The 19,388-nt window shown below is 46.3% G+C and overlaps 1 protein-coding gene across 6 annotated transcripts in view; it reads left to right on the plus strand.

Annotated features, from left to right (window-relative positions):
• AGO2 (argonaute RISC catalytic component 2) overlaps nt 1-7,376 on the plus strand; it is a 98,536-nt gene extending 91,160 nt beyond the window's left edge. For 5 of the 6 annotated variants that reach the window (XM_079902132.1, XM_079902130.1, XM_079902131.1 and 2 more), the window contains 3 exons: nt 859-960; nt 2,972-3,171; nt 3,554-7,376. In XM_079902132.1, coding sequence (XP_079758258.1) covers nt 859-960; nt 2,972-3,171; nt 3,554-3,662 — 411 coding nt within the window. In that variant the 3' untranslated portion in view covers nt 3,663-7,376. The remainder of the gene's footprint in view (nt 1-858; nt 961-2,971; nt 3,172-3,553) is intronic. The other variant, XM_079902129.1, reaches the window with a different exon arrangement.
• Nucleotides 7,377-19,388: the final 12,012 nt, after the last annotated feature.

A 19,388-nucleotide genomic window follows, 5' to 3' on the forward strand; every position in this document is an offset into this window, starting at 1 on the left:
CGCAGCTATAAATAAATGAACAAATAAATACACAAATAAATAATCTGAAGGTATAAAAAAAGGTTGAGAAGAAGTAAAAACACACACACATCTGCAGGTGCAGAGGGGTTACACTGGAGATTCTCTTTTTTGTACGTATATTTGAAATTGCACGAGTAAAAAAAAAAAAAATCAATCAGTGACTTCGTGACTGATTGGGAGTTTTGCTGTTTCAGTAGCGTAGCTGGATGTTTGGTGGTTTTTCGATGCTAGAGTGTAAACTGAGAGTTAAGTGGTTTGGTAGAATTTGTAGTCCCTCCCACACCCCAGCTCCTTGGATGGCCTCTGGTGGAGCAACCCGCCCTCCCTGGTGGTGGTGATTGAACCCCTGGTAGAGTGGGGAAGTTCTTGACAGCTGTCAGGGTTTTCTAGCTCTTCTGCCTTGAATATTGTGTGTGTGTGTGTGTGTGTGTGTGTGTGTGTGCACACGCAGGCGCACATGGGCAGGTGACGGCTGTCACGTGTCCGTCGTCTGGTCTTAGATTTGTTATGTCGGTGACAGTTTCCATCTTGGCCTCAACAATAATGAAGACCCTTCACGTGGCCCACGCACATGCTTCAGTGAAGGGAAGACTCTGCATTTCCCTCAGGGGCCTTTATGAGATGGCGAAAAATAACCCCAGCCCAAAGAGAACAGGAATTAATTTGATTTCAGTTGTTAGTATATGTTAAATTTTAATGCCATGGCACTGAGCAAATGTATTGGCCAATTTAAAGACGTCAGAGCAGAAGGCAGTGCGGCTGCGTCTTGCCTGCTTGCCTGCTTGCTTTGCCCTGTTGTCCCCTGGGCGTGTCTAATGGGCTCCTGTGTTGCTGAAGGTGGGGAAGAGCGGAAACATTCCAGCAGGGACGACCGTGGACACAAAAATCACCCACCCGACCGAGTTTGACTTCTACCTGTGTAGTCATGCTGGCATCCAGGTAAGGACAGAGGGTCCACTTTGCACAGTCTTGGTTGGTGTCTCTGGGGTGTCGTCCACACATTCGGCAAACACCTGCAGAGCACAAACCTTGTGCCAGGTGCTCCCGTGGGCACTGGGGATGTGGTGGTGAACAGCACGGATGGGGCGCCAGTCCATCCCAAGGGGACGCAGGCGGTTGACCAGTGAACCGTGGAGGCCGAGAACCATCAGGTGTTGCGGATGGAGGACCCACTGGGGTGCTGTGCTGGGCCGGGAGTGGGTTCCCATTTTAGCCGAGATGAGGTCCAGGAAGAAGGAGCAGTGAGCGTGAGGGCCAGGCAGGCTGGCGGGGACAAGTGGCGTCCCTGTGTGCTTGGAGTTCGGCGAGCTGGATGGGGTATGAGAGGTGACGGAGCGGCGGGGTCAGCCTTGCGTGCCCGCCACGCACGGGCACTGGTGTGCGGGGAAGGTCAGCACGTGGCATTCCTTGTCCCTCCCGGCGAAGAGACCCACAGCTTTGCCACAAGTGATTCTGAGAGGATGCTGCCACCTCAGAGGTGCCACGTCCAGCGCACCTGTTGTCAGAGCTGAGCCACCAGCATCTGCGAGGCTGTGCCCCTTGGGACAGGAGGGACTTAGCTCTGGGTGCCCGTCCTGCTTCACCACAGAGGGGCTTTTGGGTGTTTCAAGTTATAAGTGAGGACTTAGATATCCATCCCCAAGGGATTTGAACTTAAACTTGGAGGGCTTGCCGTAAACTTTGTACTTCTGCCACGGGAAATACACCTGCACGTCCTTCACGTCACCGTGGCTCTAGAACAGGACTTGGCAGACTGGCCCGTGGGCTGCACCCAGCCTGCAGCCTGTCAGGGTGCAGCCTGAGGGCTGAGCCGTGTGTACATTTTTAAAGGTTGTTAAAAAGGAAGAAGAGGATCGTGGCTCAGAGAGGACGGAGGCTTCCGCAGTGTTTCCCGGGCACGTCTGTCCCCGCGATGGCTTCCGTGTCGGGCGGGCGCTTTTTCTGTGCAGGCCAGCCCGGCTTCCCTCCTGGTGGGTGGAGCCCTCTCCCCCCCGCCCCGGGGCCTCTGGTTTGTTTAAGGGGTAAACCTGCCTCCCTGCATTTTCTGCACAGGCACTTTCTAATGGGGGAAATCTCGCACTAGAGACGTTTAAGTGCTTTGACAAAATGGGCCTCAAGGGGTCCTGCTCTGCTGTGGTTGCCATGTCCTTGGCACACCCTCTGATACAAAATACCCCACTGCCCGCAGGCCCCCGTGACAGCCACCGATTAAATGCTGAAAGTGGGGCGCAGAATGTGTGCTTCATCAGAGGATAAGAGCGTCTGCCGCTCACCAGTCTCCGGGGGCCTGAACACAGACAGAGAGTCAGGAAGGGCCTGCTTGTTGGCTGGCTTGGGTTGAGTGGCAGGGAAGGCAGGTGGGGAGAAGCCAGAGAAAGGCCCTTCCCTCAAGCGCGCTCCTGGCTGACCGGTCATGGGTGCCCCGGCGAGCAGTGCAGCGGCTCTGCCGGCACCTGAGCCCCGGCAGGCATGGGCCAGGCGACCAACCCCACCTCCTTCAGTTTTGAAAGATTCCACACCGCACAAAATAAATACATGTGCAAACTCCCATTTTAAAGGCGTTAATATGTAACTTATTAGAGATTTCTTCTTGCCTTTATAAATAAAGCATTGTAGAAAACCTAGTATGTACAAATGACATTATCCTCCAAACAACCATCTCTGTATTATATCTTTCCTATGAGTTTTCTCTACACAAATAATTGTGTGTATAGTCTGTTATTTTACCAGTAGGGGGTCATAGAATATGTGGCTCTGATGCCCGTTTATAATGATACATAGTAGGATAATATAAATACCTTCTTGCCACTGAACGTCCTCCCACTGTATCCTCTGTGAAGGATTCTACCGTAGGGTGGAAGCACAGCTTCTCTCGGCAGCACCCTTTGCAGGTGAGTTCTGGACTTCTCTCTTGCATGTTTACCTCTCTGACCCTCTGATCTGCTTTTAGGGAACAAGCAGGCCTTCCCACTATCACGTGCTTTGGGATGACAATCGTTTCTCTTCCGATGAGCTGCAGATTCTCACCTACCAGCTGTGTCACACCTACGTGCGCTGCACGCGCTCCGTGTCCATCCCGGCGCCAGCATACTATGCTCACCTGGTGGCCTTCCGGGCCAGGTACCACCTGGTGGATAAAGAGCACGATAGGTGAGTGGCACGCCCTTCCTGGCTGGGGTCGTTTCTGCAACAGGCTTTGGCATCTGCTTTTCTGGAATGGGAAGCAGTGGGGTCCCAGTGGCTGGAGCCGACCGTGACACAGACACCCAAACGCTAGCATCTTCACCGCCATTTGTTAGCTGTGTGGCTGCCTCCCCAGATGGCTGGTGCGTGGTCCTAACTTAGCTGTCAGTGTGCTGCCTCATGGTGCGTTAAAGGCTGCGCTCTCTCTCTCTCTCTCTCTCTCCCTCCCTATCCCTATCCCTCTATCTCTCCCTCCCTCCCTCCCTCCCTCCCTCCCTCCCTCCCTCCCTCCCTCTCTCTCTCTCTCTCTCTCTCTCTCTCTCTCTCTCTCTGTCCCCCACCCCCACAGTGCTGAAGGAAGCCATACCTCCGGGCAGAGTAACGGACGAGACCACCAGGCGTTGGCAAAGGCAGTCCAGGTCCATCAGGACACGCTGCGCACCATGTACTTTGCTTGACATGCTTTAGTGTTTACGATTGTGTACCGAGTTGGATTCACATGAGACCAGCTACACTCAGACCAACAAATGCCCAGCCCTTCCGTGACAGCCAGCATCGAACATGAAACGCCATTGATTTTAGTAGATTCTCCACTTTCCAGAATGCCTTCCGTCCCAGATTTCAAACTTGGATTTTGAACTGCAGACCTGTATGAGACCCCATTGTCGTAGGAAATATGGTTTGCCAAAATCTTATAAGCTGCTTATGAAAATAGAGTCCCGTGTTTCCTAAAAATCTCCTAAAACCAGTCTATGAACTCAGGGCTTTAAAACATTTTTAATTTATTTGGTCGTTCGATTTACTTGTTTTTAACACATGATTCTATATGAAATTGATGGGCTCAAACTAGCTGTGAACGTTCTGTGAGAGTGAAAGCAACATAAAACACATTGTGGTTTTAAAGCCTTGAACATTCTGATGCTGTCACTAAAGTTTATTTCAGAGTGACACCTGTGTGCTCCTGACCCGGCTCCCACCAGCTGTCCGGGATCCGAGGGCAGGGGCCAGGCGAGGCGCCCTGGGGTCTCTCGTTCTGCCACTGCCCGCCTTTCACTCAGCCCGAAGGAAGGAGGGGTGGCAGAAGGTGGGCCGTGTGTGTTTACAACATTTATAGGTCCAGAGGGATTGGCAGACAAGTGCCATTTTAATAAAAATTTATTTAAAAAAAGAAAAAAGACAATATGCCGACAGTCTAATCATAAGATTTGTCCTATAGGACTGTGACATTTATTTTCCAAAGTTTCTAAAGAATACGGGTCTGTGGTGATAAATACAGTACAATCCTTTTTCACTGTTATGTCTTTAATGTAAGAGAAAAGTATATATATCTGGTTTGCAGTATTAATGTGATAGATAGATGCTGTTTTTCATTTTACTGACTACGGGGTGCTTTTGTGATCTGTTTAGCATATCAAGAGTGTTTTGGAGCCTGGAGCCTGGACCACCCTTGTGGTTTCTCAGTGCTTAAGTACAGGAGTATGCAATTGACTCAGTGCCCGCGGCCCACCCCCTCGTGTAGACCGCGCAGCCTGGACCCTCAGGAGGACGGAGTGTGCTTCCAGCAGTCACTCCCCTCCCCGCCTCATCCCCGTGTGTCGCTCAGCCAATTAAGCACAAATGGAATGTATGTATCCTTCCACTCCTGGGAATGAGTCTGCGTATCAGCGTGCACTTCTCTCTGCGTGTGGTTTGTTAGACAAGCGTCATAGGATCTATGCACTGAAACACAGAGAAGGCTGTCGGTGGTGGCGCTCTGCGGGCTGCGAGGCCCGCGTTCCGCGAAGGAGCCCAGCCCTCGGGAGGATGGCTGATGGCGAAGCCAGCAGCAGAGGCAGACCCTTCTGCTGGGATTTGCGTGCTGGGCCCCGGACGTGGGTTTGCCAATCTAGAATCCGTTGCACTAAGAATGATACCGTGGACAGCTCGACAGGGCTGACAGCAGAGGGCTCCGTTTGTGCGCAGTGGGCTTTTTGTCCTTGTAGGCGGTTTTCTGAGAATCCAATCCACGTTCAGTACAGAGATTCTAGGAAGGAGATGAGCCTTTCCCTAGTGCTGCTTCGTGCTCTGTAGGTTTCCTCTGGCCCTGCTGACGGCCCTCCCATCCCGGCCTGACATTACCTCTGGCACTGTGGTGGAGTGAGGGTCCCAACCAGGGTGCCTCGTGCTGGGGTCAGCGCCCGCCTCGGTCTTGTGTGAGGGCTCCGCGGGGGCGGGGAAGCGCTGTCATGGACACTCGGCCTGGATTTTGGCGGCAACGACAAAGGGGTGACTATTGTTTGTGACAATATATACTCAAGAGTGGTGTGTGTGTGTGCGTGCGTGTGTGCGTGTGTGTGTGCGTGCGTGTGTGCGCGCGCGCGTGTGTGCATGTGGGTGTCTTATTAATGGCATTAGTCTCTTCTTGCTGTATCTATTTTTTTTTGTCTTTTTAAATGACAGAAGCCTCTGCTCTAAAAATGTTGCAATTCCCTGTCACTTCGTTAGCAAGTGGCACCTTCTCCTGTTCGGAAGGACACCAGTACACTCGTGGCTTAAGTTACCGGGAGCGTTCAAGCTAAGGAGGGAACCTTTTCACTAATACACTTTTAAAATCTGAACTTAGATTAGTTTTCAGTCATTTTTAGGATCATCTAGAACCGTGTGTCTCGAAGGTATGTTTCTACCACTTGCAGCAGGATCTCGGTGGTCGGGGCGTTGGCCATAAAAACGCTGTGACTCCTGTGCTCGCTGTGGCCTCTGGGGTGGCGGCTGGGCATCTGCGTTTTACACCATCAGCTGGGGGTCCAGGGCTGCCTGGAGTCCGAGAACCTCTAATCTAGAGCCTTCTGGAGAGTGTGCTCCCTCAAGCACTGAGGGCCCAGCAGGGAGGGACTCCCCAGCAATGCAGGGAAACGTTTTCTAAGCGAATACACTGGGCAGGATCACAGGCTGGCAGAAAATGAGACCTAAATTTTTGAAAAATCCTTTTGAAGGAGAAGTTTTCTTTCTAGAGGGCCAGAGTACTTTGAGAAAGGTACTTGCTACAGCCCTGCGCTTGTTTTATAAAACTTTTACTACTTAAAAGCATTCATAAAGCAAATGTCTCCAGCTGGGTTAGCTGCATACCTTTGTACATGTCTGATGGTTCAGAATTCAAATGGCTGTAGTTACAATTTCTCAGGTAAAGAACTGTTTTCCCAAATTTCTACCAATCCCCCCCCCTCCATTATTAGGATAAATTTTGAGACAGCGTAAAACCTCAAGGTGCAGTAGAATAAGTCCAAGCCCTGTTCGCGTGGAAGCCAAGAGGGGCCCTGCCCGTTCTGTGTGGGTCACGCCCGCCCAGGGCAACCTCGTGGCCGCCGGAGAAGGGCTCCGGGCACCTCCGGCCTCTGCCTGCGTTTGACAGGTTTCCTGAGGCCTGTGCGGGGCTGTGCAAATTGCAGAGGTGTCCACTCGCCGGCTTTGCCTGACCCCACTAAGTAAGGTGTGCCTTGCTTTAAGCAAACTGAATGTGAAAATTATGAAGTAGAAATCTGGATTAATTTCAAAGAAAAACTGGGGTTTATCTCTTCAGAAGAGGTCTCCCAATTAGACCCTTATCCTGGTACTCTTCCTAATATATTTTAAAATATTCACCGTAAGAAAAGTTAACATATTCCCATCCCTTCACCACTTCCTATTACGTTCGACAAGCTCTCACCCTAATGGCTAAGCGATGAAAGAAACCCGGGGGAGCTGCTTCGAGTCGCCGCTTTGTAGGAGAGCCCTTTGGCCCTGCTGAGATTCCATCCTGCTGTTTGTGTACTTATTATAATAAGCTCAGATGTTCCTAGTTCAGATACATGTTGGAAAGCTGGGCATACCTATACTTTTAGCAAGGGATTGTTTTATTTTGGTTTTGGTTTTCTGTTTTGAGAAGACTTCACATATACACTTGATACTACACTTTAGGGTCTGCTTTCTCTTTTCAAGATTGTGTTGCTTTTTGGTAGTGTCCTCACACTCCCGTGCATGGATGTTTGCACTCTAGAACCACGAGCGATCCCTGGCCACTGCGCTGGCTTCCCCAGGAGGGACTTGTTGGAAGTGGAGTGATTTCCGTGCTGTGTGAGTCTGGCCGTAAGCAGTGCTGTTGTGATGTTTACCCCGGCGTGTGCTCATTCGAAGAGACAGTTGAAGTTCAATTCCTGCAGCAGGGTTGTGGGCGGGTGGGTGTCGATGTTATATTGTATGTTATTTTTATTGTTGTTAAATGCAAATGTTGCTATTTATTGTTTCCTTTCTGCTCTGGTTTCATTTGGCTGATACGGATATTCCAGTGCATGTGGTACCTGATGAATATGATAGAAATTCTTTTCCCCAACTTTTATAAATTACCTAATGTTTACCTGCAAGTTTGCTGGATGATTTATTTTTGAAAGCCACAAATGTAATTTTTCTGGATGAATTGTTTTTCTTATATACGCAGCAATGTAATTTAACATTGATCTGCAGGGTGACTTAAATTTTATTTTTACAAGGCAGTTTTTCAGTCAGATTATATATTTGATACAATATGTTAAGGGTAGACCGGCCAAGCGTTGTGCAGTTGGGACACCAGACTGTCTCGAGGAGGCCTCTGAAGGCTGGGGCGGCTTCTCTTCGTTGCTTGGCGCCGTGGAAGCACTAGGCTGTTTCGTGGAGCCACCCGTCAGGATCTGGATGGAGTCCTTGAGTGGGACTTTGATCTGTTGGGCAGTTCAGAGGATTTTTCATGGGCATTTTCCTACACCTAAGGCAGTTCCATTAGGAGGAGCTTTAGACGTTGACATAATCCAGAGAGTGGACAATCCCAGTGGCCCAGACAAGCCATAGAAATTTCCCTGTGACCTCTCTTTAACTCATCTCTCACGCTCATGAGAAAAGGAATGTACAATGAATAGAAACTTCCTCAGTGTTCATACGCCTCACTTTCAGAATGCAAATACTTTGTATTTTAAGCCCTCCCCCAAAGTAACCAAGAATATTCTCTCTAGCTGCCGTGCCAGCAGTTTCGGCTGCTGTGACGTTTCTCAGTGTAGACACAGTGCACGTGTGACTTCGTAATAGGGCTGTCCGTGTTACACACACATGCTGACTTCTTTTGTAAGGAAAATTTTCAACTCGAAATAATTGCACTGATTTTTTGACAGCTTCCTTTTTATTATGTCCAACTTTGCATCTGCTGTACTTGTTTGAAATGACTGTAAATAGATTTAGGATAGCAGAAATGATGTAATACGATGCGTTGCTTTGTTTTAGTGATCCTGCCACGTTTTTCAGTATTATGTGTTAGAGCCGTGTGGGCTGGCCGCTGCGCTTCCCCCTCTACAGCCATGTGTATGTGTGTGTGTTGACCATTCATGAAGGACAGATTAGCCTCGTTGCTGTCTTTTTCTGGAAGGAAGTTTGCAGTGTATTGGAAGAAGAGTGTGCTCTCTCCTTGCGGTCTGAGATTTAATTCTAAGAGGATTAATTGTAAATCCTTTGAATGCTTCTGGTCTGTTTAATTCCTCATTATTTGCCATGACTCCCTAAAGCATTTGCTGCTAGCTCCCTCCAGCATTTGACAGCTTGGATAGGAAGCATCTGAACGGCCAATGTTACTAGAGAGTCAGGGCCTCCCTTGCTTCTCTTTGGTCACCCGTCATTTGAAAGCCATGAGGTCGCTGTTATGTCAAAACTGTCATTTGTGGCTTAACCCATAGGTGCCAGGCAGACCTGAAAGGCAGGCTGTTCCTTTAGGCCTCGTGATTTGGCCAGATGAGAAGTGTGTGCTCCAGTCCACAGTGTGTAGTTCTGTCTGTGATCAGGTTACACAGTATCAGACACACAAAGGAGCTTTTCCACCCAAACCAGCCATCTGAGTGTGTGTTAGTGTCGCGTCGATGCCACCTCGGTGCCCTCACTTAGTGCTTTTTTGGATCTTTTGCCATTTTATTGTCTAAAGTGAATGTATTGGCTTAGCCATATCACTACAGAAGGTGGTTTCTAATACCTTTTAGTTTAAAAATAAATAAATAAACGCAGATAAAGGCTACCTCTGAATTCTCAATAGATTCATGTTTGCTTTTAAGTGTAGCTATCCACACTGAAAATAGCCAAAATGTTGCCTGAATCAACTGAATTGTGAACATCTCTCTGTTCAGTTCTGGCTTGAAAATGTGTGTGCCATACTGTGACCCACGGGCAGTCCCCTCCTCCCTCTCTGCGTGTCCAGGGTGGACCAGGGACTCCTCAGGGCTGCCCGGCTCCGAGATGTTAGGACTCTCAGTGGCCAGCAGGAAGGAAACACAAGGGCCTTTCTGCACCATCCTCAGGTGCAGGGCCGTGTGTGGTGGGACCTGGAAGCGACCCACTGTCCTGGCTTTTCACTTTCCTATTTGACATAAGGAAGCACTTTTTTTTTCTGCTTTACTTATGAATGGGTTGAAAGTGTCTCCTTCTACTCCCTTCTCCCTTTTTGTACACTCTGTAAAATCACAAAGGTGCTTAAACACCGACTCTTGTGCAAATAGTACTTCAGTAGCTGCATGGTTTCAAAATGCAGTGCAGATGTCGTTGACCTTTGACTTGGGAGCCTTGAGTTACTAATCACGCTATACTTTAAAGTGAGCTAAGGTTTGAAAGCAAAAGGTTCTGTTCAAATCCAAGGCCCTTTGCTTGAAAGGAGCACAGGGTCCAGGGCGGCAGCGTCTTGAAGTAGGGGTTCCTGCTGCTGGCGCCCTGGACCAGGATGCCAGCCTGCGGGAAGACTGGCCTGGGAGAGCTCGGCATCACGTGTCATGAACCACTTTGCTGTCAGAAATCTCATCTGCTCGCACGCTGCTGTGGGTTGGTCAGTGTCGCCCCCCTGCTCCTTCGCGTCTTTTCTTTAGGTTCCTCGTGTTCTCTTGTCTTCAGAAGGTGAGCTTTTGCTCCCGATCACTTGCGCTGGTTTGCTCCTGAGTTCTGGAGGGACGGTTGGGCGGTGTTGCAGTTGCAGGCGTCTGGGTGTGAGGAGGCGGCTCCGCTCTCTTCTGGGCGCTCATCAGACCTTGACTTTGGCCCAGAGAGGTTCCAGGTGTGCCATTACGAGGAAGTCCTGGCCTTCAACGCCGCGTGCTGCGCTTTAATTCCGAAAGCACCAAGTGTCCTTTGCAGTCTAAGAACGTGTAATTCTGCAGTCGTGCTGTCCTATAGACACAGACCACCCTGAGAAGTGTGGACACTGGGGAGCGTCCGCTACCTCTGCTGACCTGCTTCTGGGGTTGCTGGGCTCCGCTGAAGTGGCCTCATTTTCAGCCAGAAACCCATACAGGGCTTTTCGGGGGCCGCTGCGCGGCGGCCGGCTCCTCGCTTTAGTGATGTCAGCCGTTGACTCAGATCTCCCACCTGCTTTCTGCACTCATGTCCCCAGCGTCCCGACGTGGGCCTCCCCCAGCATCTTTGCGTTCATGAAAGATCATTAAAGATGAGGGAACTGAAGATTACTGGTGCTTTTGTTAATACTTTTCTGTCTTATTGGTTGATGTGAAAAATTCAGGTGCGTTAGATCTTTAAACGCCCTTGGTGGTGTGACTGTAGGCTTGGGTCCTCACCTCACCCCCCTTCTTTAGGCGGTTGGAGGAGGCTGAATGATCGCCTAGTTACAACTTCCTTGGCCTCAAGTAGTTCAGAGTTAAAGCTACAACACCAAATATTGACTCCTCCCCCCCCCCTCCAAGTGTCTCCAGGAGCTCGATGTTCAGGCCAACCTCATTCGGTACTTCCGGAATCTTCAAGGTCCTCAGAACCATGAGTTGATGCTAGGAATGTGCCCCCTCGCCGCCCACCACCACCTACCGGGCTGGGGGGGGTGCGATGCGGATGGGCTGCCCGGCCCCGCTGGACGGAACTGGGGGGCCCAGGGCTCCTCTGGACTCTGGAGATGCTGGGAACGATGCTGCGGGGTGGGAGAGGGCAGCCCCTCTGACCCAGGGGGCAGGTGGTGCCCAGGCCTCCAGAGGCCAGGGGTGCCAGACTGAACGTGTTCTGGAGACCCCGTCTCAGCCTCCGTGCCTTTCAAGTCCAGTCCTCAGTGTCCTTTCGAAACCACGGTGCGGCTGCGTTGTTGGGAAGGAAGCCTGGCCCGGCGCACGCTCAGGCACCGGCGCTCTGCCTTGGAAGCCGCACCGCTCCTCGGCTCCTGGGCACTGGCTCCTGCGGGAAATCGCTGGGTTCTGGCCGCGTGGCTCCTCCCAGGCCCTGAGCACGTCCGTCCACAGGACCCCGCTCCCAGTCGGGTGCTGACCGTGACCACCGGCAAACCTGGGGGGTTTGTTCTCAAGGTCACTCAATGAGAATGTTGAGCGTAATGGAACTAGATTGTTTTCAAAAAGGAATTGGAATCGGAGTCCTGTCTTTGTGAAATGCGTGGGAAGTCCTCAGATGTCAGGTGCCATTTCAGTTGTCGGAGTGCCCCGCGTTGTTGTTGTTTTGTGACGTGCTGGGAAACTGCTTCCTCGGGAGTGGTGTCACCTGGAGCTGTGCACGGAGGACTCGGGTTTTGATGTCTCGAAGATGCGGGTTTTAGCTCTGACTTTTCCAAGCCAGGTATTGAGTTGAGCAGTTTTCTTGGCCGACGGTCTAGTTAAAAGCCACCCTTCTCTGTCAGTGGATGGTTTTAAGCGGGGGAAATAACCCAGTGTTACTTACTTTAAACTGTCTAGAAAAGCCTTCAAGGTGGCAGCTCTTGGCCCTTCCGTCTCCCCCATATCCTCTGTTCTGAAAGGCAGAGGCACCAGGCACCGGGGGGGGCTGCGGGCGGCTTTGGGGGGTCGTAACACAGCGATGACGTGGGCTCCTCTTCAAAGCCAAATAGACACGCGACTAAAACCCTGGAAGTCTGCGGTTTAGCACTGAACTGAAATTCGCCTCCTGAGTTTGATAGTGGATTTTACATGTAGTTGTTGAAGGTATAAATTCATGTTTTGTAACTGTAGCGGCAAGTGAGTTTTTACTTTTTAAAAAGTTTTAAGGGAATAATTGTAAGTTTCTGTGCAGCAAAGTGGCTAATTATTCATTAAATACAAGAATGTAGTGTCTAAATCCAGATTTTTTCTTACCTCTGGTACACTTCAGATTACTTACCTAATATGTATTGAGGGGTTTTAACCCTGAGTTTTATCGACTTTTCTAGTTTTATTTTATTTTTATAAAATAATTGAAAAAAACAAAAATGAATTCAAAAGTTCCATAGGTAGATCTTGCCCCTTCTTAATTTTCTCCCACAAAAAAAATTTTAGAAGACATTTTGAATCAAAATGTATTATGACCATTTAAAGTTTACTGTTTTCTAAGAAGCTGAGCAGCTAAAGGGCCTCACTTCAGGTGGTACTGTGCGTACTGTCTGCGGACTCGTTTACCTGTGCGGTGGGTCTACGTGACGATGTCTTGTGCTTGCAGTCTAGAAGCCGTGCAGTGCTGTTCCTGTATAAACTAGTTCCTGTATAAACTAGTATTTATATACATTGGCCTCTTGACAGTTCCTGTATAAACTAGTATTTATATACATTGGCCTCTCTGTATAACTTTTCATTTGCTTACATGAATTGTAAAATTAAATATGAAATTATAGTACCTGCTAATCTGAGGCTTCCTGTCCTTGTCTTTAGTTTAATACCATTCTGTGTGTTTTGAGGATGTCCAATGCTTGCATGATGGTAGGTGGTAATGCCACTTTAAATTAAGCCTTAATCAGATGTTAAATTTGTAAGTTTCACAGTATGCAAAAGTATTAGGCAGAATGAGTTTAAACTGTTCAGATCAAGATGCTATATCATAACTCAACAAGTCTTTTCTCCAGAGTTATAAAGGGAAACTTTCAGTGATACAGCTCTGTCTCGCGCGCTCTCTCTCTCTCTCTCTCGCTCTCTCGCTCTCTCGCTCTCGCTCTCGCTCTGTTTCTGGTCTGGCTTGGCTGTTGCCATTGCTTGATGAAAATGGACCATTGTGCATTTATTTCTGTGGCAGTCAGTCAAAAAGACCTGTTCTGAAAGTCTTGAGACTTTTTCAGGGTTATTTTGAAATGTTTGATTTTTTTTCCCTCCAGTCTGAGATGTATTTATGGCTGATGAAGAGCATGATTTAGGCACAAACCTTTGCAAACCTGCTCATGTTCTAAGCTTTCTTCCGGTAGTGCCACCTGTCATTGCTTCTGCATATGATTAAATGGATTTTTGTTTTTGTAAAAGCATCTTAAATTTAGACATAAAATGGAGGGGACCCAGCTTTCTTTACAATGTGGATCTACCTCAGTTAAACAGTTGGGTGCTATTTACTAAGTCTGTCAAATTGAATTGGAAAAAGTAACAAAACAGTGAACTATAACTCCACACAAAGCTTGAAATCATAATTTCCGTTTATTTAATAATATCTATTTATTTTGTGCCTTTTGTGTTGAATCCTAATGCATTGAAAAAATCAGTATGAAATTAAATATTTTATATTGTACATGGGGAGAAAAAGCCCAATTGGCCATGGAATTTGATAGATCACCCCAGCCAACTAAACACTAACGTATACTGGAATCCCAACTGCCCTCTTGTGAAAAGAAACATAGAATTATGTCCAAGAGCAAATTTGACATTTTACAAGCAAATTCCAGACTCTTCTACGCATATATTTGTAGCTATCACTTCATTTTCTGTGCCAATGAAGGGGTGACCAAAAACAACTCACAAACACTCTTGTCATTGCTTTTTCACCACACGTGCCCTCCCGGCCTTCCTCTGGCGTATTTTATAAGTTTATTTCATAAGCAGCGAATGGACTATTGTTGATTTCATCTCTCCCACCCTCCTGGTGTGGGTGTTGGTGACCATAGACAGAGGAAGGGAGGGCCGCTGGCCGTGGAAGGGGGGGGAGGGGTGGGTGCTGCTTGCAGCAGCAGCCCCAGGGTTTCTGTAAGTTAGGAAAGCTTTCTGGCAGGTGAGAAAATCGGGTAGATCGATGACTTTCCATGCTTTTATATTTGGCAGTTTACAAGTCTAGACTTTTCCTACTATGGCAATCTTTTTTAACTTAATTCTTTGGAGGTAACACAATATTTTGGAGTCTTAAGAATTTGATTTTATACCAATAAGAAATAAAAATTAGGGATCTTTCCTGTAGTATATAGTTTTACTATTTTAAAGAGATCTCTGAATTTTACAAGAGAACCAACATTCCTTAGTGGCATAACTTTGAAAGTTGATTTGGGAGGCTTTTCGCTTCAGGATCTCAAAAAAATTGGGATGATTCTAGTTAAATGTTTTTAATTTTTAAAATTCCATCAGGTCAATACTTAAGCTATATTTTGTAAAGAGTAAGTCATCCTTTAGTATGCTGCATGTAAAGATCAGCGTTGTTGCACTTTCTCAATAATAATAAATGCCCTACAATTGGCTCACCAGTAAGCATTTTGTTTTTTACCTAACAAGAGTACTTTGGGGCAGGTGATTAAATTTATATAGGTACCTCAAGAAAAAGAACCTGAATATGCTGCATTTTGTTTCTTTAGCTTTTATACGTAGCATTTTGTTCTGCTCTTATGATTTTGTTTAGATATATGCTTTTTGGACCCCAGTAGACTGTTAAAAGAGATTTTAAAGTTTCTCTTGTAGGGATACAGTATCTTTTTTTTTTTTTTTTTTTTTAACGTACTGCAATATCTGGTTCAAAGGTTGCCCACCAGGAGATTAATACTTTATACCCAAATACACCTGAGAAAAAGGATACCATGTTTATAAGCAGACAATAATGTTCCCAATCCTTTCTGTTCATGCTGCTTTCTTAATTCTTTTCTCCATATCATCAAGAGGTTGGACGACTTATTTCTAAGGTCAGACTTAAACATCATAGCATCTTAATGTTTTCAACACAGACCTCACAAAATTGCCATTGAGTAAGTAGCATGATCCTAAAGGTATTGCTGGCACTAGGCAGCCGGATCCATCTGGGCTCTGAAGAGCCGGTCTTCACACTTCTCTGTTCCCCAGCACTCACCCCAGACTGAACAGACGGGGAGTGGTCTTGATTGACAAAGATTAAACTGGTGAAGAAAGCTAAAGGCTGAGACACTGAGCATCTATTGTCGTGTTTAAGCTTAGCTGGGTCCTTTAGAGTTTGTTTTACAGCTTACTAGGTTAAGTAGTTTGCACTATTTTTGCAATAAATTCATGGAAAACCTAACAGTTACTTGTTTTGTTTCTTACTGTGTGTATATAAACTAATACTAAAAAGTTTGGCATAGTGTTTTTTTCACCTCCTTACATAACCCTTAACATGCACAGAATGCTGTAAATCTGATACAATATGATGTGAATGATATTTTATAAAGTTATTTTGTATGGTGTCAATTTTGTTTTGCCTCATAGTATGTCAGCAAAAAATAAAATAAAATTCCTCGTATTTACAGCTGCCTCGCCCAGAGATCTTCTGTTTACTCACATATTTATTTGGGGACTTCCTTCCATACGGGTTAAGGTTCCAGGCTTCTGAGGTGGAAGCACGCCTTTGGTGATAGAAGTCTAGAGCCTTATTCCATACGTTGGGCCCCTGAGAATTCGGGGTCTGGGGATAAAAGCATCAGGAATGAATTGAAGAACAAATGTGGTACCTAGGATGAGCTGGGTGTTCCTACTCTAGCAGCCATAAGAAGAAGAAAAGAAGTCATTCAGCTAAACCCCAATCGAGTGCAAAGCCCTGAGCTCCATGTTGCATGGGAATCAAAGCTGACCATATCTGGGATTCTGGGCCTGGTGACCTCCCTCTGGGCGGTGTTTGACTTCTGTCTGTACTGAAAGAATATGTGGTGTTGGGAAAGGAAAGGAGGGTTGGGTTAAGAAAACCAAAAAAATAGCGGAAAATCCCTAGGATGCACATTGTTGCTAAAGCAGGCCAAAGTTCTTGTTTTGTTTTGAAACAGCCAAAGCTATTTTCTGATTTTTACGCAAAATGTTTTTAAGAAAAGAATAGGGCTTCCCTGGTGGCGCAGTGGTTAAGAATCCGCCTGCCAACGCAGGGGACACAGGTTCAAGCCCTGGTTCGGGAAGATCCCACATGCCGCGGAGCAACTAAGCCCGTGCGCCACAACTACTGAGCCTGCGCTCTAGAGCCCGCGAGCCACAACTACTGAGCCTGCGTGCCACAACTACTGAAGCCCACGCACCTAGAGCCCGTGCTCTGCTACGAGAAGCCACCACAATGGGAAGCACGCACACCACAACGAAGAGTAGCCCCTGCTCACCGCAACTAGAGAAAGCCCGCGCGCAGCAACAAAGACCCAACGCAGCCAAAGATAAATAAGTAAAATAGAGAATGTGTTCATTACAGACAATGTAAAAATTCAGATAAACATAAAGATAGAAACTGTAAATTATCTGTAATCACAACACTGAGAGGTAGTTACTCTTAGCACTCTGGTGTATTCTGTTCCAGGCTTTTTTTTTCCCCTAATAAAATCAAGATGTAGTTCTCTCTTTTTTTCTTTTCCCCTTAATGTATACAGGACCTAGTACTTCTTACTTCTTGGTATCCAAAACCACAAAGCATCTTGGTGCCCACAGGACTTGGGACATGCTAGCTGAAACTGAAAGAATACACACAAACTGCTGAGAGACCTACAGTATCCTTACTTAATAAATATGGCCTTACGTTGTTACATTCCCGTTATCTCACTATCATTCAGTGGATGGCCAGAGCAGTCATGATCTGACTGTGAAAACCTAAGTGTAAAAACAGCGTACGATGATGTGACGTTATGTGAATTAGGAAAAGATTTCACAAAAGAAAACAGCTCCTTGATCAGAGGACGTACAAGGGATCTTTACGCGCCACAGAGGACAAGGAGCCCATCTCAGCAGGAATGGAAGGTTAATGTAGGAAAACAGTAGGATACAAAGCAGAGTAAGACCAGTGTCCAGGGCCTCGACTGCCAAGTTAAGAATTGACCCCGTTGACAGTGCAGAGAAAACCACACTGTTTAAGCTCCAGTGAAGAGTGTAGTCTGGGATTTGAATCCTAGTTCCACCACTTCCTAGGTGTGCCATGGACTAGTTCCTTAACCTGAGCTTTCATTCTCTTCTTTGCAAAATATGGATACTTTGCAAGTCGTGAAGTTTAGATGAAAGTGCACAATGCACACAGAAGAGGCTCAGCCCCCAATGGCTACTCCAATATCAGCTGTTATTAACGCTTCTTACCAGGAAAAAAATATTAATCTTCATAAAATTGTTTTGATGATCTGATAGCAGCATGCACGATGGGAAGAGGAAACAGGCTGTAAAGATGGTGAGGAAACCAGTTAGGAAGCTACTGTACTAGACTAGCATGCGGTTTAAGAAGGAACTGAGAAGGATGAACGCTCCCTACATAATTGGATCTGAAGGGCTTATGACAGGTTAAGGATGTTTCAGCTGGTTACACACAAAAACCATTTTTCCTGGGCATTTCTTAAACAGCATCACGTTATTATAGGCAGAGGTACTGAAGGCAGTTCGGCATTTGAAAGACACTGACACAGGAGATCTTTGTGACTCTGGGTTTGGTGACAAGTTTTTATATACAACAAGAAAAGCATGATCCCCAAAGGAACAAAGTGATAAAATGGACTTCCTCAAAATTAAGAATTTCTCAAAAAAATAATTTCTGTTCTTTGAACAATGCTGTGAAGAGAATGAAAAGACAAGCCACAGGCAGGTAGGAAATATTTGCAAATCACATAATCTAGCAAAGGACTTGTATTCAGAACATATAAAACTCTGAAACCCCAACAAAAAGAAAATAACCCAGTAAAAAGATGAGCAAAAGATCTGGACAGTTCAAAGAAAATATATAGACAGTAAACAAGCAAATGAAAAGATGTTCAACATTATTTGTCATTAGAAAAATGCAAATTAAAACCAACACCCACTAAAATGGCTAAAATTAAAGCAATAAAAACTGATGCCGAGTTTTGCAGAGGATGCAGAGCAGCTGAAGCTCTGGTTCACTGCTGGTGGGAATGCAAAATAGTACAGACGCTTTAGAACACAGTTTGGTGGTTTCTGGTAAAATGAAGTGTGCAATTCCACCGAAGTGAAATGAAGTCGTATGGTCACACAAAACCTGTGCCAAAGGCTTATAGGGCTTTATCTGTAATCATCAAAACCGGAAACAAGAAAAATTTTTGAGATTTTTAAAAGGAAAAAAAGGGAGAAAAAGAAAAAACAGGACACAACCCAAATTGGGAATTATCCATTCACCTGTGGAATGGATAAACAAATGGTATATCCATACAAAGGAATGCTACTCAGCAATAAAAAAGAACAGACTGCCAATACCTGCAAGAACATGGATGAATCTCAAATGCACTCTGCTAAATATAAAAAAGTCAGATTCAAAGGCTACTACTATGTGATTCCATTTATATGACGCTTTGGAAAGATGGGTGGGCAAACCATGGTCTGTGGGTCAAATGGGGCCTGCTGTGTTTCTGTATGGCCTATAAGCTAATAATGGCTTTTACATTCTGAAATGGTTGAAAACAAGGCAAAAGATTTCATGACACATTAAAATTATATAAAATTTAAATTTCAGTGTCCAGAAATAAAGTTTTCTTGACGTACAGCCACGCTCATTCCTGTATGTGTTGACTGTGGCTGCTTTTGAACTACAACAGCAGGGTTGACTAGTTGTGACAGAGATTATGTAGCCCATAAAACTTCAAGTATTTTCCACATGGCCCTTTCCAGAAAATGTCTGCTGACTCCTCCTCTGGGGGCAGAGAACAGCTAGATCAGTGGCTGCCAAGGTAAAGGGTAGGAAGGAGTTTAACCATGAGGGAATTTGGGGGAGGTGACAGAACTGTTGTATCTTAATTGTGGTGGTGGTTACATGACTCTGCATCTGTCAAAACTCAGAACTGTACACCAAAAAGTGGATTTTAAAATAAATTTTAAAAACAAGAGGGACAGAAAACATCAGTGATTGATTGCCTGGGGATAAGGGAAGGAACTAACTCCAAGGGTATACAGAGGAATGTTTGGGGTGATGGAACTGTTCTATATATTGATTGCTTACACAACCAACAGAATGGACATTAAAGGGTGATTCTACTGGATGAAAATTCGAACTCAATTGGAAGAAGAAAAAGAAAAGGCAAAAGCCAAAATTTACCCTATGTGAAAAAAAATAGGGCTTAT

The sequence above is a fragment of the Stenella coeruleoalba genome (assembly GCF_951394435.1).
Source record: "Stenella coeruleoalba genome assembly, chromosome: 17".
Lineage (NCBI taxonomy): Eukaryota > Metazoa > Chordata > Mammalia > Artiodactyla > Delphinidae > Stenella > Stenella coeruleoalba.